The sequence below is a fragment of the Mytilus trossulus genome, chromosome 11 (genome assembly GCF_036588685.1).
Source record: "Mytilus trossulus isolate FHL-02 chromosome 11, PNRI_Mtr1.1.1.hap1, whole genome shotgun sequence".
Classification (NCBI taxonomy): Eukaryota; Metazoa; Mollusca; class Bivalvia; order Mytilida; family Mytilidae; genus Mytilus; species Mytilus trossulus.
In genome coordinates, this window is record NC_086383.1 from 28,727,882 (window position 1) to 28,754,295 (window position 26,414).

The 26,414-nt window shown below is 33.3% G+C and overlaps 2 protein-coding genes across 3 annotated transcripts; both read right to left on the bottom strand.

Moving 5' to 3' along the window:
• Positions 1-1,410: 1,410 nt before the first annotated feature.
• Positions 1,411-12,703, bottom strand: LOC134690959 (uncharacterized). 2 transcript variants are annotated; one of them, XM_063551138.1, is made up of 2 exons: positions 11,677-12,703; positions 1,411-1,562 (listed from the first exon to the last, which is right to left on the bottom strand). In XM_063551138.1, the coding sequence occupies exons 1-2, from the start codon at positions 12,701-12,703 to the stop codon at positions 1,417-1,419; spliced, it is 1,173 nt and encodes a 390-aa protein (XP_063407208.1). In that variant the 3' UTR covers positions 1,411-1,416. The 2 variants fall into 2 exon arrangements, with proteins under 2 accessions (XP_063407208.1, XP_063407207.1); XM_063551137.1 differs by lacking the exon at positions 1,411-1,562 and adding an exon at positions 1,583-6,536.
• A 5,237-nt stretch (positions 12,704-17,940) lies between these two features.
• On the bottom strand, positions 17,941-20,338 carry LOC134690960 (neuronal acetylcholine receptor subunit beta-4-like). The gene has a single exon (XM_063551139.1). It carries the CDS (start codon positions 20,250-20,252, stop codon positions 19,077-19,079), a length of 1,176 nt encoding a protein of 391 aa, XP_063407209.1. The 5' UTR covers positions 20,253-20,338; the 3' UTR covers positions 17,941-19,076.
• Between the last annotated feature and the right edge of the window lie 6,076 nt (positions 20,339-26,414).

A 26,414-nucleotide genomic window follows, 5' to 3' on the forward strand; every position in this document is an offset into this window, starting at 1 on the left:
TTCATTGTAGAGAGAAACTCCCGCACCTGTAGGCGTCCTTCAGCTGGCCCCTTAAAAATATGCATACTAGTACAGTGATAATGAACGTCATAATAAACTCCGAATTATACACAAGAAACTGAAAATAAAAATCACATAAGACTAACATAGGCCAGAGGCTCCTGACTTGGGACAGCCGCAAAATCGCCGAGGGGATTAACATGTTTATGAGATATCAACCCTCCCCTCTACCTCTAGCCACTGCAGGAAAGTAAATACTCTTGATTAACGTTACAACCCGAAGACATTTTTATGCAGCATAAAAAAAACATACAACATTCACCAACATACGTTTCTCAAACGCCGGATAAACGCTTAGACTTAGGTACGCTCCTAGTACGCTCAATACACGCTTAAAGCATATTGGCAGCGTAAATGAATTCTAACACGCCGGAGCTATACGCTGATGTGTGACGCCGGTATTAGTTGATTTCCTCAATGCTTTTCAACTTTGTTTTTGGCCTTTTAAATTTTTTTTCGAGTGTCACTGATAAGTTTTTCGTAGACGAAACGCGTGTCTGAAGTAAATATAAGGCGCAAATATCAAATTTCAGTCCTGATATCTATGAGGAGTTTATTTCCGGTATGTATTTTCCTTTGTACCGAGTCATCATTCTCATTTTCTACCGCCAAGGAAATGTCTGTACCAAGTTCTAAACCGTGGTTCTAAACAAGAAATAGACATTAGAAAGTTTTTTTTTATATTAGTGGTGGGTGCTGATTTAATGTGTAACAACAAGACAATTTTATATTCCTGTAAATCACAATAAATGCACAATATTAATTTTATTTTTTTAGTAATGATGTATTCCTATGATATCGTAAGTCATTTAGTCGACTCGCAGTCTGCAAACGTGCTGGTTTTTCTATCGAATGACCTTCAATGTGGTGTAGAGCAAGGATGATGTTGAAAGGTTTGTCTATATGTGTTTGCATTGTAAACATATTTTAGTTCATTTGATAAAAAAAATCAAAACATTAGGAAGTTTATCTCTGATATATGTACTTGTTAACTATGTAAATGACAAATTGGTGCCATTCATATCAATGAAACAGAATCCACATGATATATATGCGACCATTCTTTGATGAAATTAATATTACTTTGATTTTACACTTTTTAAAATCATTTCTATCAATTTTCGATTCTATTGTCTAAACTTATTTTTCATTGTTCATGTGTTGTTTCCATTTATTCTAGCCACTAATATTTGGCCTATCTCTTTATTCAGATAACACCCCATATAACATTTAAATTATACTTATAATGTCATTCATAACTCTTAACAGACCAATCAACAGACCGAGTTTTATACATCCGACCCATTAACAGACCATATTTTTTTTATTAAAAATTAATTTATGTCACTGTCAAACTTAGATTTTGGGTGTTTGTTGTTTGTTCTTTTGTGGTAGAGCTTTTTGAAGCAAGAGTGACAGGCAGATGCAGTGTGATTTTGACTGTATGATTTTCAGCTGTGACAAGATAATATTATCTTGTTGACTGGAGTCTTTTGACAGGCCTGAAAATAGTCAAATCTGATTTCTGAAGAATAGTCTTTATTTACTGCGTTCAATTTGAAAAGTCATATATATATAATAACAATATTACATAATATAATAAAAGTATAACAATGCAGTCAATATATGAGATACAATAACAAATCATGAGTAATTAATAATAAAGATGGAACTGTGAAGTTTCTTACTATTTCACCTCGAACGGTGTGAACTCTAGAGTGTTTGACTGGTTTCTTAATAGTGCAGCCTGACATGCATTGGATTTGCAGTAAACAATTAAACAAAATTATAAACTATTCATTTGTTCTCTTTTAACAACCAAATATCTCTATAAAAGTAATTTCGACTTATTCTCAGAAACTTTTACTATTAAAACATGTATTTACATTATAACATAGCTGAAGGCTATTATTTACAGAAAAGCAAGCAGTTGTAAACAAATTTGCATATTAAGGGGAGATAACTGTGAAAGTTAACACTTGGGACTGGGACTAGCTCACATACTAAAAATAAGAACATGGGGGACTTTATACATCTAGCATATAACACAATAAAGGAAGTTCAATAAACGCATTTACTTTGAACCAGAAAACTATGTAAACAAACTGGGAATCTTATGAAATAAGAAAACAAGTGCAACACTGGGCTTTGCAATGGGATAAAATAGAGAACATCAGTTTAATAGCTTCTAAGAGCTTTCTGTTACCTAACGACTATGAGAACTAATGCATAATGCTTTGAATAATAATGTTCTTACACCTACCATTGTTCATAAATAATGGGTAAACTGTAAATTGAGACATATTACTTGCTCATGAAATTGTCGCGGTAAAACTGGAGTTATCTCCCATATAAAAATTACTTCTGATGAAGCGTGTTCATTTTAGTCTAGTTTTGGCAACTAGTGTTCATTTACAAAAATACTTAATATGTTTGAAATTAATAAAAACTTTCAAAATATTAACTTGAAAAAGATATATACATATTTAAAATTGACCAACTGGTTTGGCGTCTTTCTCTAACTATTGAAAATGATAATTTCCTTTAAAAATAATAAATTGGCTTAACTCATTGGAATGAGCATTTAGAACTTTTAAATATACATTGTAAAAATGAAATAAATACTTTGAATCTATAAAAGAAATAGATTTTTAAAATAAAAATAAAACTTATTTTTCACTTACCTGAAAATAGTCAAATCTGATTTCTGAAGAATAGTCTTTATTTACTGCGTTCAATTTGAAAAGTGACGCTTTCTAGTGAATAAAGACTATTCACAGATTTGGACAATTTTGCAGGTTCAACCAATCAGAATTCGTTTCTACTTATTAATCCATGGTAACACAAAAATTAAAGTTACCACGTGTTAGGATTATCCCTTATATCGCTCAAAGAAGCTTTACGTAAGAGCTTAATTGAAACTAATGTAGACAAAGAATTTACATCTTTTTGAACAAAAGAGTGTAAGAGGATCTTATATAATAAAATATGTCACTTAAGATTTGACAAAGAGAAAAGTTAATACTTAATTGAACACCTGTTTCTTATGTCCTTAAGAATTTCTAAATGCGAAAAAGAATAAATAAATAAAGTAAAGAATTCTAAATATAACAAAGAATAAATAAAGTGTCCATTTGTAACAAAACTTCAAAATGTTTTTCATTAAAAATAAAATTATTGCAATTTAAAAATTCAAATATTAAAATAAGTCTTTTCTTAATAAAAATTCAAATAAGAATTTTTAAGCAAAATTACACTGTGACAACTCCTCCCTGGCCCAACTGCTTTGGACCCCAAAGCTTCAAAATGTTATATCATTAAACAATTTTTTTTTATTAAATGTCATCAATAGAAAAATATAATGTCTTTTGATTGTTCATTTGAAAAACACACATCTGCTGGAACAAAGGTTGACGGTCATCATGTTCATGGTTAATTTTGGGATGTCCAACGGTACGGTTTGAGGAAACATAATGGTCGGTTACGATATGAATTCCATCCTATGAATGTTCTTATGTATTTCGAGAATAAGTTCGATCCTACGGTTGATATGGAGTGTCCATGTGGATTTTGAATAGGTCCAATCCAACGGTTGATACGGAGTGTCCAAGTAAATTGATATGTATCCAATACTCAAGCTTTCTATTCACAACGGTTCTTTGTCGATGGTGCCTACTTTTCAGGTTGCTGTTGCCAATGGTGCCAATAGTTCTATATACATATATATAAACCAAAAAATATAATACCAGTAATATATTAAAATAATTTGAATGCAAGTCATGCTCATCAAGGTCATAATATCTGCCATAAAAGGGGGAGTTTTAGATAAAGTCATGTCTAATAACCAAAAATCAAGGGTCATATATTTACACATATATATATACATTCAGAATCATTGAATTGTGACAAACAAGTTACAATAATTAACTTTTTTGAAAATTAGTGGTTCACTAACTTAGGATATGAATTGAAAATTCATGCTAAAAGATTAGGATATAGTGAATCTGAATCAGCTGCTAATGCTTGAACTGTTTGCTTAGAAACATTTGCTGGCTGACTCAACATAGTGGCGAAACCTTGATGTGTCACATAAATATAGGCATTAAATGGCTGGGACAAAACTTTCTTAATTCTATAAGACTGAAGAAAACTTAGGGTAAGTGTGGTCGGAATCTTGACAAACTTTTCAGTAAGCTTGTTTGTAACTTCAAATGATGACCACACTGCAAACATTTTACATGAGGGGAATGAGGCAACAGTCAAATCTAAGACCGATGGTCTTGAAAATCCGTAATAAGATGGGCACAAGGATAAATCTAATATTGGGATGACAACACAGTCGCCACCACAGGTTACTTCCAAAACTAATGAGGTACACCGATTGTGCTTTGATTTGTACAAATAACATATTACAAATAACAAAAAGATTAAAACTAAAATACTTAAAATAACAGAAGCGTGTACCCATGAAAATTCTGATGAGAAAAATGACTTAACTCTATCCATAATATCATCTTGTTTCATTTCAGGAAGTTGATTGGGTTTAACATATATAAAAGAGGGTACACTCTGAGACTTGGTGTGCGACATTTGTTGCATAATTGTCATGGTCATTGCTATCTTTCTGGTTTTACAAAATAAAAATGCGAAAGCGAAAAGTGAAAGAATAGCAATGCCAAGTGAACAAAAACTAACAATTGTATTTGTATCCAGCCAAGAAGACTGCAAGCTTATATCTCCAGACAACAGGGGTTCAGTTAAAGTTTTAAAAATCATTTTATCCTTTTTAGCAGCAACAGCTATTTTCTTTAAACTTAAATGGGTCTTTGTGTCTGCTGCTAAAATGTTTGACATACTATGATTATAAAAAGAAAAATCTGGGATTGCTAATTGTACAGGCGTTGTAAAGAGGGAATCTGCTAAAAGTGAGGTAAATCGCTTTTCATCGAAAAATTCCTGTACAAGGGCTAAATTAACTGGGTGAAAAATAGAAAAATTTGAACTTGACTCATAACAATCAACTAATCTTGGAGAAAAATAAAGTTTCCTAGTTGACAATGAACATTTGCAGGGTATGTTGATAACACAGAATGTGCACCCAGGTATCTTTCTTTGGCTTTGAGGACAAATCAAGTCCAATTCTTCACTGTCGTAAACAAGCACCGAAGTTGGTGTTAACTCAATAATATCATGAGAAAGGTGATTTTCTAGAAACCTAAAATTGCAAAGTCTTGATACCTGTTTGACATTATTTTGGAACAATGCAAGGGAACAGTCAGGAACAGTTATAGGAATGAGTGCCTTATTAAAAGTACAGAAAACAATAGGTCCATGCACACAATTTGTTAGGTCATCAGTTGATAAGGGGAGGTAATAATCATGCTGATAGGTTAGTGCAAGGTATTGTGGTAAATCTAACAATTTAGTAGCATGCTTAGTAGTCTTATTAGTAGGGGTTGGTACAGGTAAAGATATGATTTTATAGAGTTGAAGAGGTTGTGCATGCGAGGATACTGGAAATTGCACCGTGATGAAAAGAGATGAGAAATTACGGGTAAATATAAAGTTGGATGTAGTGTAATAATATGAAGGATGAGAATGTGTTAAATAGAAACCAGGGTACTTCTTGTTTAAAGTGCTTTGAATTTGGTGAAGCGTGCGAGAAAAATCATGCTTTGGAATGAGGAAAGGTGAAATTCGCCCTTCTACCAAGGATTGAAAAGCATTCTGTAACTGAAGTAAGTTAGATTTCAAGACATTAAAATTGTTAGTTAGGGTGATTAGAATCTGTGAAATATTCACCATGGATTGTTCCGACGAAACTATTGCTAATTGAAATGAATGGGCAATTGTCTGAATTTCTAATGAATTGTCTTTAATACCCTGCATTAAATTGGATGTTCTTTTATCGATCACTTTCACAAAAGATGAAAGGTGATCACTATGTTGCTGGAGAGCTTGAGTGATACTTCTTGATTTTGCATTTAAAGCATTTATGTGATTGGCCAACAACTGAACATCACTCATTGTTGCCAATCCAAATAAACCTTTGGCCATTGAGCCAATAAAAGGGAGAATGGCACGATCATTTCTATTTGACTCAAATAATTTAGTCTGAGGAACTAATATTCTAATCGCTTGTATTGTTTCTTTCAAATCATGTTCCATTGAGTCGTGTAAATGCTGGATAAAATGTCTCATACTGTTCATTGAGGAACATATACTGGAGTGGTTCTTGTATGAACAAATTGGTAATTTAGAAATGTGAATTTCTCTGGGTCTTGGTATATCTATTTGGAATGTGTGTAGCCATGCTTCCTTGGCTAGGTACATCTTTGAATCTGGGCGAAACACTACTCCATAGTTGAGTCTTTGGATAACGTCTTGGGGAGATGAGGTTGTGGCACCAACAGAAAACATACTTAAAAGGACTATATAGGTGAGAAGGAGACTGTTCCAAATAATCAAAGAGTGGCCTACAACGATATCAAATGCAGAAAGTTAGATATGCCAATTTTAAGGTGACTGAAAGTTGACGTCTCAACATACAATCTAGCACTAAGAACTACAGAAATAACTGTAAAATAACATAAAAAGCAAATCCAAATTTCGAGATCTGAGAACAAGTAAAGCCACTTATCAAAATAGATAATAAACTAAGACATATATATTTAGAACAATAATCTCAAGCTAGCGTTTCTTCAACCTATTATTACCAAAAGGTATATGAGTCAAAAGTAGTAATTGGTTAACCTCAAAAGACATACAATAATATACTTATAAAACTAAGGTGAAAATCTCTTTTATACACTTTACAAAGGGGTGGGGTGATACTGAAGTATCCTTGTAATAAACAAGAGGTTGATACTGAGGTATCCTAATAAACAAAGGGTTGATACTGAGGTATCCTTCTAATAAACAAAGGGGTGATACTGATGTATCTTCTATGAACAAGGTGGTGATACTGATGTATCTTCTATGAACAAGGTGGTGATACTGATGTATCTTCTATGAACAAGGTGGTGATACTGATGTATCTTCTATGAACAAGGTGGTGATACTGATGTATCTTCTATGAACAAGGTGGTGATACTGATGTATCTTCTATGAACAAGGTGGTGATACTGATGTATCTTTCTTCACATGAATTTTCTTGGTCCTGGTATGGTCGTGGTCACGTTTGAATACTAAATTCAAGTAGAGAATTCTTTGCATGAAATGTAGAAAAACAATGACTTAAAACCTAACCAGAATGAAAAATAAAATAAGAGTGAAAACAAAAGAACAATTAGGTAGAAAACGAGAAAAACCAGTATCAATTAAAGTAGGATTTCCTGCGTTTTCCTTGTTTTGTCCATCTACTATTAATGAAATCTGACATCTCTTGGTCGAAGCATGTATCAGGTTCCCAAGTGCATGAACCATCAAGCCATTTAATATACATCTCTCTGCGTCCATGTTTTCGTCGACCTTTTAAAACTTTTTGAATTTGGTATCTTGTAGCAGGGTCTGGAGTTTGCTGAGGAGTTGGGGTGGGTTGTTGGGTTGCTTCAACATCTACATTAGGGTTTGCTTCATCATCTTGGTCAACTTCTGGGTCTGAGTCAGAGTCTGAGTCTGGATCTGGGGGAATATTTTGATCTTCTTGAGAGAGTCTTTGCCGAGAAGAATCAGGTCGTATGTATGGTTGTAGATTGGTAGCATTGACTAATGAAGCTTGCTTTTTGTGGTCTGAGATTCTCCTGATACCATATGTGTAATTTGGGCCAATTTCTTCTATTCGATATGGACCAGTAGCTTTGTCACAAAGTTTTCGTGATTGACCTTTGGGAAATTTGTGTACCTTTAGTAAAACAAGATCTCCTATAGCAAATGTGCGTACTCTAGCTGTTTGATCATGCCTCACTTTATCTTTTTCTTTTTGAGCTGCTTCGTTCTGAAGTGCAATCTTGTGTGACATCTTAATGTTCGACAAGAACTGGTCAATGTATACTCGTGTGTCCAGTGGCAAGGAGTCTTTTGGCTCTAAAGCAATATCAAATGGAATTTTCATCTCTTGGCCAAACAACATGTAAAATGGAGAAAAACCTGTGGTTGCACAAACCGATCTTCGAAATGCCATCATAATTCCTGGGATAAGAGAAGGCCACTTGTCATGGGTATCATTACAGTAAGTTCGAAGTGATTGAGCAAGTGTGTGATTTTGCCTCTCGACTGTGCCATTTGTGTTAGGGTGGTAAGATGTGGTATGATGCTGAGTAACTTGTAAGATTTCACACATGGCCTTGACAATCTTTGACATGAAGGGCTGACCTCTGTCACTTAGCAAAACTCTTGGGCAACCAAATCTAGATACAACTCCTGTGTATAGATTATCTGCTATCTCCTTTGCAGTTTGGGTTTTCATGGGAAATGCTTCACACCATCTTGTGAACGCATCAATGACCAATAAGATGTACTCGTAACCTTGAGAGTTTTTAGTAAGGGGGCCAAGAACATCTATATGCCATCTGTCAAAACGACCAACTTGGGGCATCTTGGTAAGAGGGGGTCTGTTTGGATTGCAGTTTTGCTTGGCTCTCTGACACCTATCACAGGACTTAACATAGTCTGTGATATCTTGATGCATACCTTTCCACCAATATTTTTGTATGAGGGAATTGTTGACTTTGTCTATGCCAAAATGTCCCCCTGCTGCCAATGAATCATGATATGATTGGAGTGCTTCAAGTCTAAGAGATTTAGGGAGGGCTATTTGCTTGATTCTTCTAAACTCAGGGTCCATGCCTCTGCAACGTTTCTGATACCAATGAAAAAGAACACTATCTGACAAAGAAAAATATTTGCTCTCTGAAACAACATTATCTCTGTGTTTTGATTCTTCAGGAAGGTCACCAGATTCAAGATAAGTGTAGATGGCTGAGAATTCAGGACATTGTTTTTGTAGTTCAGAGAGTGCAGGTTTATCCTCGACTATGTTTTGAATGTTTTCAGTATCTACTGCAGATATGATAGGACATTCTTGACAATCTGTTGCGTGTTCAGAAGCATAATAGAAATGCACTTCAGCTCCAAACTGTACTTCATCATCAGATTCAGAACTCTGGTTTTCTAAAGAAACATGGGATTCAATAGAGTCGAAAGAAGATATACCCTGCTCTTGAATTGGTATAGAACCAGTGTCAATTTGTGTGGCCCGAAAAGGATTGGGTACACGACTAAGACAATCAGCTACAACATTACTTTTCCCTGGACGATGAATAATGTCAAAATTAAGATCCTGAAGTTTAAGAGCCCATCTAGAAAGTCTACCTGTGTGTTTAGCTGACTTTAACCAAACTAGAGCATTATGATCAGTAATGACTGTGAAAGCACTGTTGGCCAAATAAGGACGGAAAGTTTCAACACCTTTGAGAATAGCTAAGCACTCTTTTTCAGATGTGGTATAATTACGCTCCTCTTTTGTTAAAGACTTATTACCATAGGCAATGGCATATTCCTTGTTATCAGAGTTCAGTTGTCCTAGTACAAAAGCAATAGCAGTATCAGATGCATCACATGTAAGAATAAAAGGTTTGTCTAGATCTGGATAACTAAGAACTGGAGCATTGACAAGGGCATGCTTGATAGTGTTAAAGGCTGTTTGACATTTTGGAGTCCACTTCAGTTTTACAGGTTGGTCTTTGTGAAGTAAAGAGTTTAAAGGAAAGACAATCTTAGAATGGTCCTTAATGAAACGACGATAGTAGTTTGCCATGCCTAGAAAGCTTCGTAACTGTTTTTGTGTTTGTGGGGTTGGAAACTTGCTGACAGCACTGGTTTTGGCTGGATCTACTTTGACGCCTTCTCTAGAAATGATATGACCCAAAAACATAATTTCCTTCACTGCAAAGTGACACTTACTAGGGTGAAGTTTCAAATTGGCATGCCTCAACCGATCAAAGACTTGGGAAAGATGGTTTAAATGGTCTTCAAAAGTTTGAGAGAAAATGAGAATGTCATCGACATATACCAATACAAATTTCCAGTTGAGACCCCTAAGAACATGAGACATCATAGCCTGAAAGGTGATAGGACTGTTCATTAAACCAAATGGCATCCTCTTAAACTGATAGATTCCTGTCTGTGTGATAAAGGCACTTTTGTGTTTGCTCTCTTCAGTGAGAGGGACCTGATGGAAACCAGATTTTAAATCGACACATGAGAAATACTGAGCCTTGACCTCTCCAATTGCATCAAATACACTCTCCATATGTGGTAACGGGAAGGTCTGAGGAATACTAAGCGCATTGACCTTTCTATAATCTATCGCCATCCTCATCTCGCCTGATTTCTTGAAGCACATGACAACGGGTGAAGCCCAATTAGAACATGAGGGTTCAATAATGTCATTGTCAAGAAGTTCTTTGACCTGCCTATCTTGTTCTGCTCGAACTTTTGGAGTTTGCCTATATGGAGGTGATCTGAAAGGTTTTGCCCCAGGAACTGTATCTATGTGATGGTTATATAAATGAGTGCATCCTAGCTCTTTGAGAGAATTTGCAAAGATAGATCTGTTTTTCTGAAGGAAAGCTAGAAGCTTTTGTTTTTCAATTGAAGTCAAACAAGCACTAGTAAGATCAAAAGTGATGTCTTCAGACTTAGATTTAGTAGTAGGAGAAAAAGAAGGAGTGTCAGCTGATTGCTTATCATCTATAGAGTGAATTTCTTCAGTGTTGACATGTGACACCTTGGCAATAACTTTGTGTGGTCTTAGCTTAATGTCTGTAGCAGTGGGGTTTAAAAGTCTTAAATGAGCCTTGCCATTATGAATTTTGACTAGACATTTTGCAACAACTACATTCTGAAGAAATTGAGGAGGAGCATCTAAAGGTTCTAAAAGTACTGTGCTATCTTCATCTTGTTTTGAGACAGAAACTTGGATCAACGTTTCAGAATGTTTAGGAATAGTAACCACCTTTTTAGTCCGAACTAAGCCTGAATTTAGAGTAATAGAACTAAGAACAATATTTGGGTTATCTTTCAACTCTAAAGTACTATCTTGAAAATTGACGAAAGCTCCATTTTTCTTCATAAAATCAACACCAAGAATGAGGGAATGGTGAAGTTGGTCAAGAACATGAACAGTTTGAGTAAACTGTTTATTGCCTACAAGAAGGGTAATTGAAAGCTTGCCTAGAACTTGTACATGATTGCCATTGGCTGCAATAACTTGCTTCATTGCACCAGGTTGCAATGGAACTTTAGCATAAGAGGTCTTATCTAAGAGATTTCTATTTATGACAGAAATATTTGCACCTGTATCTATCAAAGCTTTGGTTCTGGTTGTACCTATGGTGACGTAAGTTGTGCATTTGTCTGAGTCTAAAGAAATAATTGTGCAAACCTCATTGTTTGTACCAGTTTTGTCATTTTCATGACAATGATTTTTATCATCCTTGTGCCTACCCCTAGACTGCTGCCTAAAGGAAGGCTCGAATCCCTATGCCCTATTTCCTTGTGACACATGTTGGTTTCCCTTGCTTAAACAAACATAACTGAAATGACCTTGTTTGCCACACTTATGACATGACTTTTTGTAAGCGGGGCAGATTGACCTTGATTTACATGACTTACCACACCCAATACAGGATCCAGGTGGACCATTATTCATTACTGGTCTTTGCCTTTGAACTGGCATCATTGGCTGGCGGTCATTGTAAGTAGGCACCTGAAAAGATTGTGAATTTTGAAAGTTAGTAACATGGTTATTTCTTTGATTATAAGGCACATAATCAGATTGTTGTTTGTTGGAACTAATTGCAGCTATAGAGTCTAATCTAGACGAAATTTTGTCCATAATTTTATCTTCAATGGATGAAACCGCTTTAAGTATAGAATTTTCAACACTTGATTGTTGAGGTTGTACCATATTGACGGTCATTTCAGCTGTAATCGATTTGCTGAGTAAGTCAGACATTGACACAGGATTTTGTGGTACAACTATCTGTTGAATTTGTGGTTTCAAACCTCTATAAGCAAGTTTTACTAAAAATTGTTCTGAAACACTGTTCGTTTTATTGTAATTTAAGGCTCTGTGTATATATTGATCAACCGGTTCATTTTCTTGTTGGCGGAGATAAGTAAGACCAATGTCTTCTTGTTTGTGTTGTTTAAAACGGTTGAGAAAGGATAGTTTTATGTTAGCCAACGAGGCTTTTGTGGTTGAATCAATCATTTCAAACCATTGTTCGGCAATGCCACATAAATAAAAGGGAAGTACAAGAATTGCCTCCCATTCTGCCATTCGCTGAAGGGTAATGTAGGCAAGAAAACTTGCCCACCACTGAACGGCATCAGTGTCACCATTGTAATGCTTTAAGTTTACCATGATCTTTGAGTTTGAAAAACCTGGGGGCGTGGGTCTATTGCTACCCTGCCCTGAAGCTGAGGCCTGAACTGGTGGTGGCTGCACTGGAACCAGTGGTGGTTGGTCCTGCAATACTAGTGGCTGAATCTCAATAGGTGGAGGTGGTGGTGGCTGATTTTCAACAGGTGGAGGTGGTTGGTTCTCTGGCTGAACATGTACTTCTTCCATGATGGGTTGGTCCATTATAACTGCATTTTGAGGTTGCATGTTAGCAGATCTTAACCAGTAGCTCATCAACTGTTTGTCCTGAAGTTGCGGTCTGCTGTCTTTTCTTGCTGGGAACTTTGGGTCCGCCTCCAATTGTCAAACTTAGATTTTGGGTGTTTGTTGTTTGTTCTTTTGTGGTAGAGCTTTTTGAAGCAAGAGTGACAGGCAGATGCAGTGTGATTTTGACTGTATGATTTTCAGCTGTGACAAGATAATATTATCTTGTTGACTGGAGTCTTTTGACAGGCCTGAAAATAGTCAAATCTGATTTCTGAAGAATAGTCTTTATTTACTGCGTTCAATTTGAAAAGTCATATATATATAATAACAATATTACATAATATAATAAAAGTATAACAATGCAGTCAATATATGAGATACAATAACAAATCATGAGTAATTAATAATAAAGATGGAACTGTGAAGTTTCTTACTATTTCACCTCGAACGGTGTGAACTCTAGAGTGTTTGACTGGTTTCTTAATAGTGCAGCCTGACATGCATTGGATTTGCAGTAAACAATTAAACAAAATTATAAACTATTCATTTGTTCTCTTTTAACAACCAAATATCTCTATAAAAGTAATTTCGACTTATTCTCAGAAACTTTTACTATTAAAACATGTATTTACATTATAACATAGCTGAAGGCTATTATTTACAGAAAAGCAAGCAGTTGTAAACAAATTTGCATATTAAGGGGAGATAACTGTGAAAGTTAACACTTGGGACTGGGACTAGCTCACATACTAAAAATAAGAACATGGGGGACTTTATACATCTAGCATATAACACAATAAAGGAAGTTCAATAAACGCATTTACTTTGAACCAGAAAACTATGTAAACAAACTGGGAATCTTATGAAATAAGAAAACAAGTGCAACACTGGGCTTTGCAATGGGATAAAATAGAGAACATCAGTTTAATAGCTTCTAAGAGCTTTCTGTTACCTAACGACTATGAGAACTAATGCATAATGCTTTGAATAATAATGTTCTTACACCTACCATTGTTCATAAATAATGGGTAAACTGTAAATTGAGACATATTACTTGCTCATGAAATTGTCGCGGTAAAACTGGAGTTATCTCCCATATAAAAATTACTTCTGATGAAGCGTGTTCATTTTAGTCTAGTTTTGGCAACTAGTGTTCATTTACAAAAATACTTAATATGTTTGAAATTAATAAAAACTTTCAAAATATTAACTTGAAAAAGATATATACATATTTAAAATTGACCAACTGGTTTGGCGTCTTTCTCTAACTATTGAAAATGATAATTTCCTTTAAAAATAATAAATTGGCTTAACTCATTGGAATGAGCATTTAGAACTTTTAAATATACATTGTAAAAATGAAATAAATACTTTGAATCTATAAAAGAAATAGATTTTTAAAATAAAAATAAAACTTATTTTTCACTTACCTGAAAATAGTCAAATCTGATTTCTGAAGAATAGTCTTTATTTACTGCGTTCAATTTGAAAAGTGACGCTTTCTAGTGAATAAAGACTATTCACAGATTTGGACAATTTTGCAGGTTCAACCAATCAGAATTCGTTTCTACTTATTAATCCATGGTAACACAAAAATTAAAGTTACCACGTGTTAGGATTATCCCTTATATCGCTCAAAGAAGCTTTACGTAAGAGCTTAATTGAAACTAATGTAGACAAAGAATTTACATCTTTTTGAACAAAAGAGTGTAAGAGGATCTTATATAATAAAATATGTCACTTAAGATTTGACAAAGAGAAAAGTTAATACTTAATTGAACACCTGTTTCTTATGTCCTTAAGAATTTCTAAATGCGAAAAAGAATAAATAAATAAAGTAAAGAATTCTAAATATAACAAAGAATAAATAAAGTGTCCATTTGTAACAAAACTTCAAAATGTTTTTCATTAAAAATAAAATTATTGCAATTTAAAAATTCAAATATTAAAATAAGTCTTTTCTTAATAAAAATTCAAATAAGAATTTTTAAGCAAAATTACACTGTGACATCACCAAAATACAGTTTTTCGTGTAGATTTTTCACATATTGATGTTAATATGGTAAACAAACATAATGCCAGTCTTTTTTCAAAAGATTGCATGCAAGTAAACTCAACCAACTTGTCATTTTTGTGTACATTTTGTGTGTATAAAATGTGTATAAATTTACTTAACTCGCCTTTTCATTTTATAGATCGTTTATTGAAGCTAGAAAAAAAATAATTACACCACTGGATTCAGCACTCAAAATCATTTTGTCAGAAATGAATAGTTTTTATGATATAAATATAATTAAAAAGTTATACAATGAAACATGCTGACCATGCACTGATTTTCACGATAACACCTGATTAACAGACTTTAGCCAACCCGATTAACAGACCCACCGCCGATATAGCCGCATACTCAATATAGATTAACCGACCTATCTCTCGGTTAGCCGAGTGTCGGCCGTGTAGTCAACTTTGGGGTCCTTTATCACAAGCACTTGTTTCTATCCATACAAATCTATTTATATGGATAGTCGACCTTCCTATGGATAGAAACAAGTGCCTGTGCCCTTTATAGCGTACTGTTCGGTGTGAGGAAAGGCTCCCTGTTGAAGACCATACTTTGATTTACAATGGATATTCATTTACAAATTGTGACGGGATGGAGAGTTGTCTCATAGGCACTCATACCACATCTTTTTATATCTATGTATTCACTATTCATATAGTTGAAGTTCGTACGGTAATATATAGTTGTTTCATTGGAAATCATACCATATTTCCGTATTTTTGAATGCATCCATGAAAACTGCAATAAATATATGGGAACATACAACAAAACTGAAACTAAGGTTTAATCTTAAGTATGATCACCCATTGGTCTTCCTCCGATCGCAGTAAAACCCTGCACATCTGTTTAGTTGTCAGGGATGTTTAAGTTCCCAGACACGTCCGGCAAGAAGGTGGACGTTGAGGGCATACGATACAGTTACAGGGAAGGTAATGACGTTGCTAACGTAATTTGTTATTTTCGCGACGTCAAACTGTGACATATCGGGGAAAGATGCATATTTCGACTGATTTTTATCATTCAAACTGATTAAATTTGAAAACGAGTTCATGGACCCCTATTTTTCGAAACGGCATTTTGTTTCATTTTGCAGGGAGATTATGTGACCCAAATTTTATAAAACTGTAAATAGAGGATTTTTTTTAATTTTGATAAACATGCAGTAAAAAATGTCGTTTTTTTCCTCAATTCATGAACATTTGATAAATATGAGTTATTTCTGAATAAAAAAATGCATATTTTTAATGACATTTATAAAATACAGAAATTACCGATTATCTAACAAAAAACAATTTGTGTTTATCTTTTATAACAAAAAAGTTATGTCTTTCTTTCGAAAAAGAAATTACGGCCACAAATCTGAATTTTGAGCAAATATACAAAATTTCGACCTCATTTTACTCAAAAAGTAGCATATGAAGGTATATTTTTTATTACATATTTGATTTAATCAGGTAAAAAATAGCCTATGTGCAAATTTTCATGAACTTGTCAATACAGGATCAAACTGTATCGTGTGCCCTTAACACAATGTACCCTCATATTCCAGTGGCAATCTAATTCACCCCGACCTCTATCATGGACAGCCTCTTTCATCGGACTTACCCTTTGCATTTATTGTAAATTCGTTCACATTTGCTGAACATGCACGACATGAACAAATGTGCACAGGTTAAAGTAGGTTTACTCTCTTTTTATGATACTTAAATACTTACGGGGAGGATTGTGCTTGATTTTCATATGATATGTAATTAAGAAAAAAATCCAATGATCTAGAGCTGCCCTGACATTAACTTCTAGTAGTCCAGTCAAATAAATTTAGATTTAACATAAAACGTGCTCTGGATTAGGTTGTGGACCGAGGTTTACTGGGTTGCGTTCAGTATCGCTTCTATTTCTTAAATATATTTCTATGTTAAACGATATGCTACGTAGCAAGCCTATCAAAATTGCTTAATGAGTAATAAACTTTCCGATACTATTTTTTGGTTCTCCAGATAGCATGACTTCTAAACTAAAAAAGCAGGAAAAAATGGAGGATGAACGTCTTCTTTTCGAGATATAATATATTGAAATCAAATATGGCGAAAAATAACAATCTCTAGAAATTTTCATGCTTTTAAAATTGACATTGTTTTTTTCAATAGTTATGAAAAATTATCAATGATTTTATGATATTTTAAAAATAACGTTTTTATCCATATGTAATCAAATTCTGGAAAGAAAGTGGGTGTGAATGGCCATTTTTTTAATGGCACTATATGGATAAAACCAAACGATTCCGAATATCTGTAAATTAAACAATAGAAACGAAAATCCTTAATGATTGGGTAAAGTCAGTGAGAGGGGGAAATGTTAACATTGTCGGCAATGCAAATAACTATTTTATTTTAACCTACACAACAAATGACTTAACGCAGTATATCTGGTTAAAGGGAAACAACTCTATTTATATTACTTATGAGTTTATAATGGACAATTCCATTGATACCATTTAAGATAACAGTAGTTTACTATGTGTTGACCCTCTATTTCCATTTTCCACATAGGACCAGCTAGAAAACTAGAAAATACGCTTATTGTAAAATCGTACACTTCATACATTAAAAAACTGAAAATCACGAAGTTAAACACCAAAATCAAGAAAAAAAGAAGAAAACGAGAAAACAAAAAACAAAGCCCAAATTCCATTGCCTAAAATGCCTTTGAATACAACAAACTAATGTTTCCTCCTTTTTGAAAACACAACTCCAAAATGTTAAAAAATAAAATAAAATGAAAGTGGAAACTGAGTAATCTTGATTATCGGCAGTAAACATATTCAAGAGCCTGTAATTCAGTCGTTTGTTTCTGTATAACTTATTTGTTTTTTCGTTCGTTATTTTGAACATAAATCAGACCGATAATTTTCTCGTCTGAATTATTTTGAATTGGTCATCGTGGTCTCCAGCAAAAGTTGGTAATTTAGGGACCAAAACATGCTATTACGTGCATCATAAGTCAATAAGTGTATGAGATATAACCCGTTTAGTGATTTTGTAGGAAACACTATATTTTTATTTATTCTGGAATATTATTAATCATAAAATACAAAATGATCGACGTATAAAACATGAATCAAAGTGTTATACTGAAGTGGCTTACAGATAAACAGCACAAGTATAATTGATTTTATTAAGTTTACAAAGACAACACTGTACGATTGATAGTTTTACCGCTGAAAACTATTCAAAATAAATAAAAAAGTAAATAAATAACAATTAAAAACTGTAAAAAAAAAGTTGATTATCTGAATCGAGGATCCATTAGTTTAATTTTAGACCATTTTTCTCTAAATAAATTTATAATTTATTTGACATTTTTTTTTCCCATTTTCTAATCTGTTTTGCCTATTTTCTCTATTCTTTAATTTTATCGTTCTTTATTCTGGAACATGTTGCCTATTATTATCTCATTGGTAGCCTTCGGCTGTTATCTGCTCTTTGGTCAGGTTGTTGACTCTTTGACATATTCCCGATTTCTATTCTCAATTTATTATATGAAAGAAAACTACGGAAAGAAGAAGCCGAATCAGCTGAGCAGAACATTATTACTATATCAAATAAAAAGACAAACCTTACTATTTTAAAGAATTTTTATGATGAGAGAAGATAAGTTTTTGGTGTAGGACAAGTAAAATTATGCACTTGTTTCCTGACGCCCGGAAGAACAAAAAAGCGTTTGGGTAAACTGTTTTATTCTTTTTTTTTTTAAATTTACACAGATTTTAACGGAATATTTTGGATTTATAGGTTGGTGCTTGATAAACAATATTCTTCACACTTATTGTACCAAAGGATTTTTATAGTGTCACTATACAAATCCTTGTTGTGCCTCATCAAAATTGTACATAAAATTTAAATGGGTAGACATGAACATTAAGTATTGGTCTGGAGGTTGGAAGCACATTACTTTTTGCCTAAGGGAGAAACCATTTAACACCAAGGCGGGATTATGGTATTTTGTCTGTGTCAAACTTGATTTTTTTGTCTTCAACGCTATCAATCAAAGTAATTGTTTTCAAAATTTAGAACTATAAGGTATGGGAAAAATCTGAGTACAAAACGTTTTATTTGGTCATTTGCTTGTTGACATCAAATTGGGGATCAGAATATTTTTTTAATGAAAAAATCATAACTCCGCCTTGAAGTTAAATGGTCTTTCACAAATGAAAGTAAAGAATAACGTTTTTGATTTCCCAATAAAACAAATTCAAACCATTGTATTTGTCACTATTATTTGAATAAGTAAGATAAAAACAGTCCTGTAGATACAAACTGTATAGAAACTTGAAAGTTGTCATTTGTATTTCAATCCAGCAACTAGAAAAGCAATCATGGTGGATAGAACGAATATCGCAAAGCAAATCCAAAACAATAATCTATCCAATGCTGTGATAGCTTCTTTCCACGTGACATCCTCCTCTGCTACTGCATCTTTTTTGGATTCTTCTGAAATAGAAACCTTTTTACCACGCATGCGTATTGCAAGAATTTTCAATATCTTGTATACTGGTTCTTCCGATGAAAGAGTTATCAAACCAGATTCTACGGTCGAAATAAGCACAATGAGAGTTCCCATAACCAGTTGTATAATTATATAAACGGACATTATAGGGACCGTTTCTGAACTCTGAGGAAGAGAAGCTGAAACAATCGTCAGAAATACCGCAAATGACAACCATACAGTAATCGTGTAACCCAATCGCTCTCCAATATCCGCGGGAATCTTAAAAGTGAAAATGTCCAATAGAGAGAGCAATATGATGGGAAGAACAAAATTCATAATAACAAACAATGGCTTCCTCTGTATAACAATTGTAAATTTTACTTTAGTTTCGTAACTTTCTACCTCGTCTGTAGCGGACGATGTTATTATTTCCCATTCTCCATGAGATTGTAATTCTTCAGAAATTTCTATTCCGTCAGAATATTGCGCAAGAAATACATCGTGTCGATCAAGACTCCACGCGACGAACACTAGGTCACATGTTTGTCTATCGAAAGGGAAATAGGTCGAATCAAGACTGCACTTTGTACTGAACACTTGAAAGGGACGCCACGTGACTTGACCATCGCTCTGAATATTTACTTGAATGAATTTAGATCCGAGTTCTTCCAAATCAGTGAAACCATTTTGCAATGAGATATCCGGTTTCCAGATATTTCCCTGTGGAACATAAAGTTCCTGTAATCCACCATAACTGGAAGGTGTCCATGTCAAAAGGTCATCTTGCCAATGTACCTCCAACCATCCCGTAGTTGTAAGTTTCTGTTCAATCTCGTCAATTCCCGTTATTCCGTAAAGAGTGAAACTTATATAGACTTCTTTTGTCACTGACTGGTCGGTGCTAGGTCGGATCAAATAGTTATAACTATTTGTTGTGAAAAGTTGTGTTAGTAAGTTTTGAACATCCGTATTACTCTGACAAACAATACGACCAAAAACCGAAAACAGAAATATCCACCGTATCATCTTTATACTTTTGACGGTGTTGTCAAGAATGGGCTAGGGACAGTGATATAAATTGTTTTATATACTAGTTACTTTAAAGTTATAGTAATGTATCTAATTCAAGTGAATCTTTTGTGATATTTGTTTTTAATAGTTCTTTACTTGAGTAGCTTTCTATTATTTATTTATTTTAAAGATTTAATTAAACGGAGGAGATATTACAACCGTTTAAGATTTCATTTGATTTAAAATTTGATAGATATTTGAAACATATTTTAAATCACAAACTTGGTTTCTGTCTTTTTATTTGTTTTTCATTTAATCATGTATTAGACCCATTTATAAGTGCGTTTGGTTGAACCATTTTTACATTGACTTTATCATGTCGTGGCATTTTATAGTAAACTATTAAAATATATGTTTCCTATTATTTGAAGGTCGAAGTGATACCTATAATAGTACTGACACAATTAGTTGTTTAGGGAAAGACTATTTAACTTCAAAAAGGGCGGTGAGTATGGTTTTGTTCATAAAAAAAATTATAATCCCCAAATGACAAACGACATATTCTAAATCCAGATTTTCTCTACCTTATAGTGTTAAAATATGTATTGAAAAAAATTAATTGATTGATATAGTGTCGATTTTTTATTTTTTCGAAGACTTAAAATAAAATCATTCTGATTCGGAAAGAAACAATATCCATACTCTCCCCTTCACATATTTGAATTTAAATGGTTGCTCCCTTCCATTTACGTCGTTTGATCTCTATTAGATAAGAGAGGTAGGCGACCAAGAAAAACAATAAAAACGAAGGACAACGGAGGACAATGCAACGACGAAAATAATGTCTCAAAACCAGCAGATAAAATATTAAAGATCAGAGTTAAACAAGGAAAACGATAACAACGAAGGGCAACGACGAAATCAATGTCTCAAAACCAGCAGATAAAATATTAAAAATCAGAGTTAAACGAGGAAAACGATAACAACGAAGGGCAACGACGAAATTAATGTCTCAAAACTAGTAGACAAAATATTCAAGTTCATAGTAAAACAGTCAATAAAAAAACAAAAAACTAGAGAATAACTGCTTAAATGCTACATTATAAAAAATAGAAAATGATGCGCAAAAAGTATAAAGAATAGAGAAAACTGACATCGATGAATTAATAATGCAGGAATGAAACCCCCGCTCTAGACCATCCGTAAGGTGTTTATAAGGATTTAACATGAATGAAGACAGTCCACCGCTCTAGGCCCTCGGTAATGTGTTTATAAGGAATTAACATGAATTAAGTCAGTCTTCCACGCATGTTGTTTGTTAGTACTTTGCTTTATTTAAACTGACACTAAAATGAGAAGATGTTTTCACAATGGATAACATCAATATAGGAGTATATAGCTTAAAACCCTTTCTTTAACTGTTATTAAATTTTCTGTTGTACATCTATTTAAAGGATTAAAGATTTATTTTCTTTTGCGATTTTCAAAAGTATTTTCTATTATTTCAAAAATTTAAATTTCAATAACTCATTTTTTGTTTGATTTAAAAGAGGGTGTTGATGGGGGTTTACAGAATAGAGAAATAATTTCGGGGGAGGGGATATCTGAAACAGAAAAAAAGGAATAAAAAAGGAATAAAGAAAAATGGATTAAAAAATAGGAATAAAGAAAAATAGATAAAAGAATAACATAATGTCGAGGTGCTTAAATATAAAGGTTATACAATATTGGGCAAAAAGTATAAAGAATAGAGAAAAATGGCCTTAAAATTAAAGAATAGAAGGAAAGAAACACCAATCCAGACCCTCATGAGAAGTTAATTGTTAGAGGTATACGAGTACGCTGGTTGGTGTTTTCGTATTGTTATCGTGTAACCATGGTTTCATTTGACAGAAATAGACAAGGTTGCAGGTCCATTGTATCTTTTTCTATATTACTAGAACGCACCCGTAAGATCGCGGGTCCGTGACTAAATTAAAGTATAAAACTATAGTATTGTCATTTGATAAAGTCATGCCGATTATAAGATATACAGTTGTCTCTGCTTTCAAATCTTTCTGTTTGAACCCGTCGAACTGGAACTTATAAATTATTGGTAATATTAATTGTTTGGAAAACAAAAGGTCCTGGAATGGAGTATTTTTTCATCAACAGCATTGCCCTATATTAGTTATAAATAAAGTTGAATTCTTTGATTCCCTGTTTTACGTCATGTCCGTTAACAAATTGAAAACTGTACCTATACGCCTTATTTTTTGTCCAGATTTTTAGTATTCGTATTGTTATCTTAGAAAGTCTAACTGATCGAAATACTACAATAGGTAACAATTTTACAATTAAGTTGTGTCAACCCTGTGATTATGACCCGTGTAATACTATATAGTATACCAGAGACATATAATACAATTATATGTCTCTGAGTATACTTATCCTGAATACACCGTTTGGTGGTGCGCCTGTCAGATGCGGAACGTACAGATAAGGTAATCGGTAACAGGTGAATATATACTATTGGTATCGGTATCGGTATCGGACTCGGCCCGGAACTTCTTAATTATTGGCAATATTAATTATGTGGAAAACAAAAGGGCCTGAAGTGGTGTAATTTTCAATCTACACCTTTGTACTATATTAGTTATATATAAAGTTGAATTCCTTGATTCGTCGTGTGTACGTGATGACGGCTGACAAATTGGACCTCGTAATTTTAGTATTATATACTAGAACACACCCGTGATATTGCGGGCTCGTGACTGAATCAAAGTATATAACTATACGTATGCCTTATTTTAGTATTGGTATTGTCATCTGATCAAGTCATGCCGATTATAAGATGCACAGTTTTCTCTGTTTTCAAAATCTTTCTGTTTGAACATGTTGAACCCGTCGACCTGGAACCTATCAATTATTGGTAATATTATTAATTTGCAAAACAAAAGGGCCGTGGAGTACTTTTTAACAGTATACAGCAAAATTCTAAATACACCGTTTGGTGGTGCGCCTGTCAAATGCGGAACATACAGATCATGTAGGAATAGGTAACAGTTGAATATACTATTGGTATCGGTGTCGGACTCGACTCGGAACTTTTTTACGTGGAAAACAAATGGGCCTGGAGTGGTGTAATTTTTAATCAACACTATTGTACTATATTAGTTATATATAAGGTTGAATTCTTTGATTCATCGTTTTTACGTGATGACGGCTGACAAATTGGACCTCGTAATTTTAGTATTATAGATAGATAGATAGATAGCTGGCAGATTGTAGATTTCAAACACAGCGTTATGACCGGTAGACATATTTAGTAGTTACAAAAAGTTATAAGACATGTCACAATAATTACATTAGATGTATGTTTCATTATAATACGTTATTCTGATTGGCTAATTGCACATCACATGTTATTCCGTAAGCAGTATCATGAGACAATAACATTTCATTCATGATGACACGAGGTCCCACAATAAAGTGCACAGGTGAATTTAAAAATTTAACTTCACGAAAATCGTGTTTTTATAATCCTAGCTAAAAAATGTAATTATAAGTAATGAATGCTTCTTTTTGTAACTTTATAGGGTTGTTAAAGCGTTGAACGTGCGTACATTTTTAGAATGAAGCGCTTCCGCGCTTCATACAAAATGTACTTCGGTCAACGCTTTTACACCCCAATAAATTTACAAAAAGAAGCATTCAATTCTTAAATACGATCCATCCGCCCAAATAACTTTTCTCCCCGAACTGCAGAGAAAGATTTTCCTTTATAATTACATTAAATGTATGTTTCGTTATAATATGTTATACTAATTGGCACACTGCACATCACGTGGTAATCCTAAATCAACTGCATTATACAATAAAACTTATCATTCATGATAACACGAGGTCCGACAGTACAGTGCACAGGTGAATTAAATAAAAAAATTATAAGTTTGTGTTTTCGTGTAATTATAAGTATTGAAAGCTTCCGCGCTTTATACAAAATGCACTTCGGTCAACGTTTTTACACCCAAATGAAGTTACAAAAAGAAGCATTCAATTCTTAAATAATTGTTGTTATTTTTTTGTGCATTAATTCTTTAACTTTAATTCTTATGGATTTAATATATATATTTCTGGTACTACTGATGTAAAAAAAATTTGTATGAAGACAAGTATAAATAAAGGCAACAGTAGTATACCGCTGTTCAAAACTCATAAATCTATGGACAAAAAACAAAATCGGGGTAACAAACTAAAACCGAGGGAAACGCATTAAATATAAGAGGAGAACAACGACACAACACCGAAACGCAACAGCACACAGAAACGGACCAAGCAACAGACAAAACACCACGAGAATAACAAATATAACATCAGAACCAAATATATGAATTTATATATTTTATGGGGTGTAAAAGCGTTGACAGAAGTACATTTTGTATGACATATAAAACTATTCTAATGTATGAATAATCCTAATTAGTTTGTTTTTTATCTATTTATTCTGATATTCAAGAAAAAAGTTAACTACTTGAATCAAGTCTTTTTTAATTAACTCTGTACATGTGTCATTAATGCATATTTATATATACAAAAATATAAGAAGATGTGAAATAAGTACCAATGAGACAACTCTGCATACTAGTCACCGTATACAAGTTTTAATGTTGTACAATTTCTGTACATGCAGGTTGTAATGTCATACAAGTTCTGTACAAGTTGTGATGTCGTACAAGTTCTGTACAAGTTGTCAGTGTTGAATGAACCACTTAACACAGATGAGTGATGCGAAAACACAGTGAGTTTTGATTTGCATATTTCTGACATATTTTCATGACTAGATGATACAGTATAACCACACTGAGCATTGATTCATAAAACATTATGAGAACGCAATAAATCTTTTTATAGATATGAGTTGGTTAAAAGGAATAGTTGAAAATAGAATTTGAACCATTGAAATGTCCTTTATTTCCAGTTTGAGGACACGGATGTACAAACTTACATCTTATAAACAACATACATGTACATTTATATAGATTGTAGGCTACATGGTAACGGAAACGTTTGATACGATATACTGTGGATTCATTTATTTTCGTGCGTACCTATTTCCAGGGATTGCGGAAAACTTACACTTTTGTGAATATTTAATTTCTTGGTTTTGGTAATGCCTGCATACAAGTCTTTAGTTAATTTGTAATTCGTTGAATATTAAATTCGTGGTTCACCTGTACCTACGAAAATTGGTATCCAACGAAAAATAATGAATCCACAGTATAATTCTTTTAATTTGAGTTTTCCAAATTGCTATCAATGAATTAAAGAAGATGTGATTATTTATTTTATGGTCAATCAAAAAGGAAAACAGAAACCCAATGACATCACCATCAAAAGTGTTGTTTAAATAATTTATCGAAATCATCGAATAATGGCTGTTTTCACTCATTAGCTTTTAATGAAACAAATATAGGATTTGTTTAGACGGCGTGCACAAAGTTGACGGCAACTGTAAAATGCGCTTTTTCAATAGCTTTAAACATATAATATTTATATGTATTTTTAATATTTTTTGAAGAAGAATTTTTTTTCATGATAAAATGATGAATGCATGCCATAAGAATCCACATTACTAGTAAGGTAAATTAATATTTAATCTATAAAGCATGAAACGGACATATAGAAAACGGCAAAAAATCGGTGTAACTTGTAACATTAAATTAGCATAAAATAGAGTTTTTGACCTAAAACTTATACAAATTTAACATTGTATCCCACATTTTCGTATAATAGAATTGTTCAGATTCGGACTCTGACATTATATGAAATTTACCGCAAAAAAATCAAAAACGACCATAGTAGATAAGTTTGGAATGATCTTCGTTATGTGTAAGAAGTAGTAATTTGGAAGGACTAATAATCAAAATGGAAGAATCGGTAAGAAAAAATATGTTATTGCTATCTTTTTATTTCCAAAATAACTTGGTATTCGAAATGTGCAAAACCAGAGGTTTAATAAAATCTGCAACATATGAATGATTCGATAGTCCAGACTGAACACCTGATTTTTTTTAAATGTCCAGCTATTATGTTACAATCTAAAGAAATGGCGTTTTGACGCTGTTTTCTGAAAAGGATCCACGACATCGTCGCTAATTATTTCCATTATACTGCTCGTAGCAAATATTTATTTAT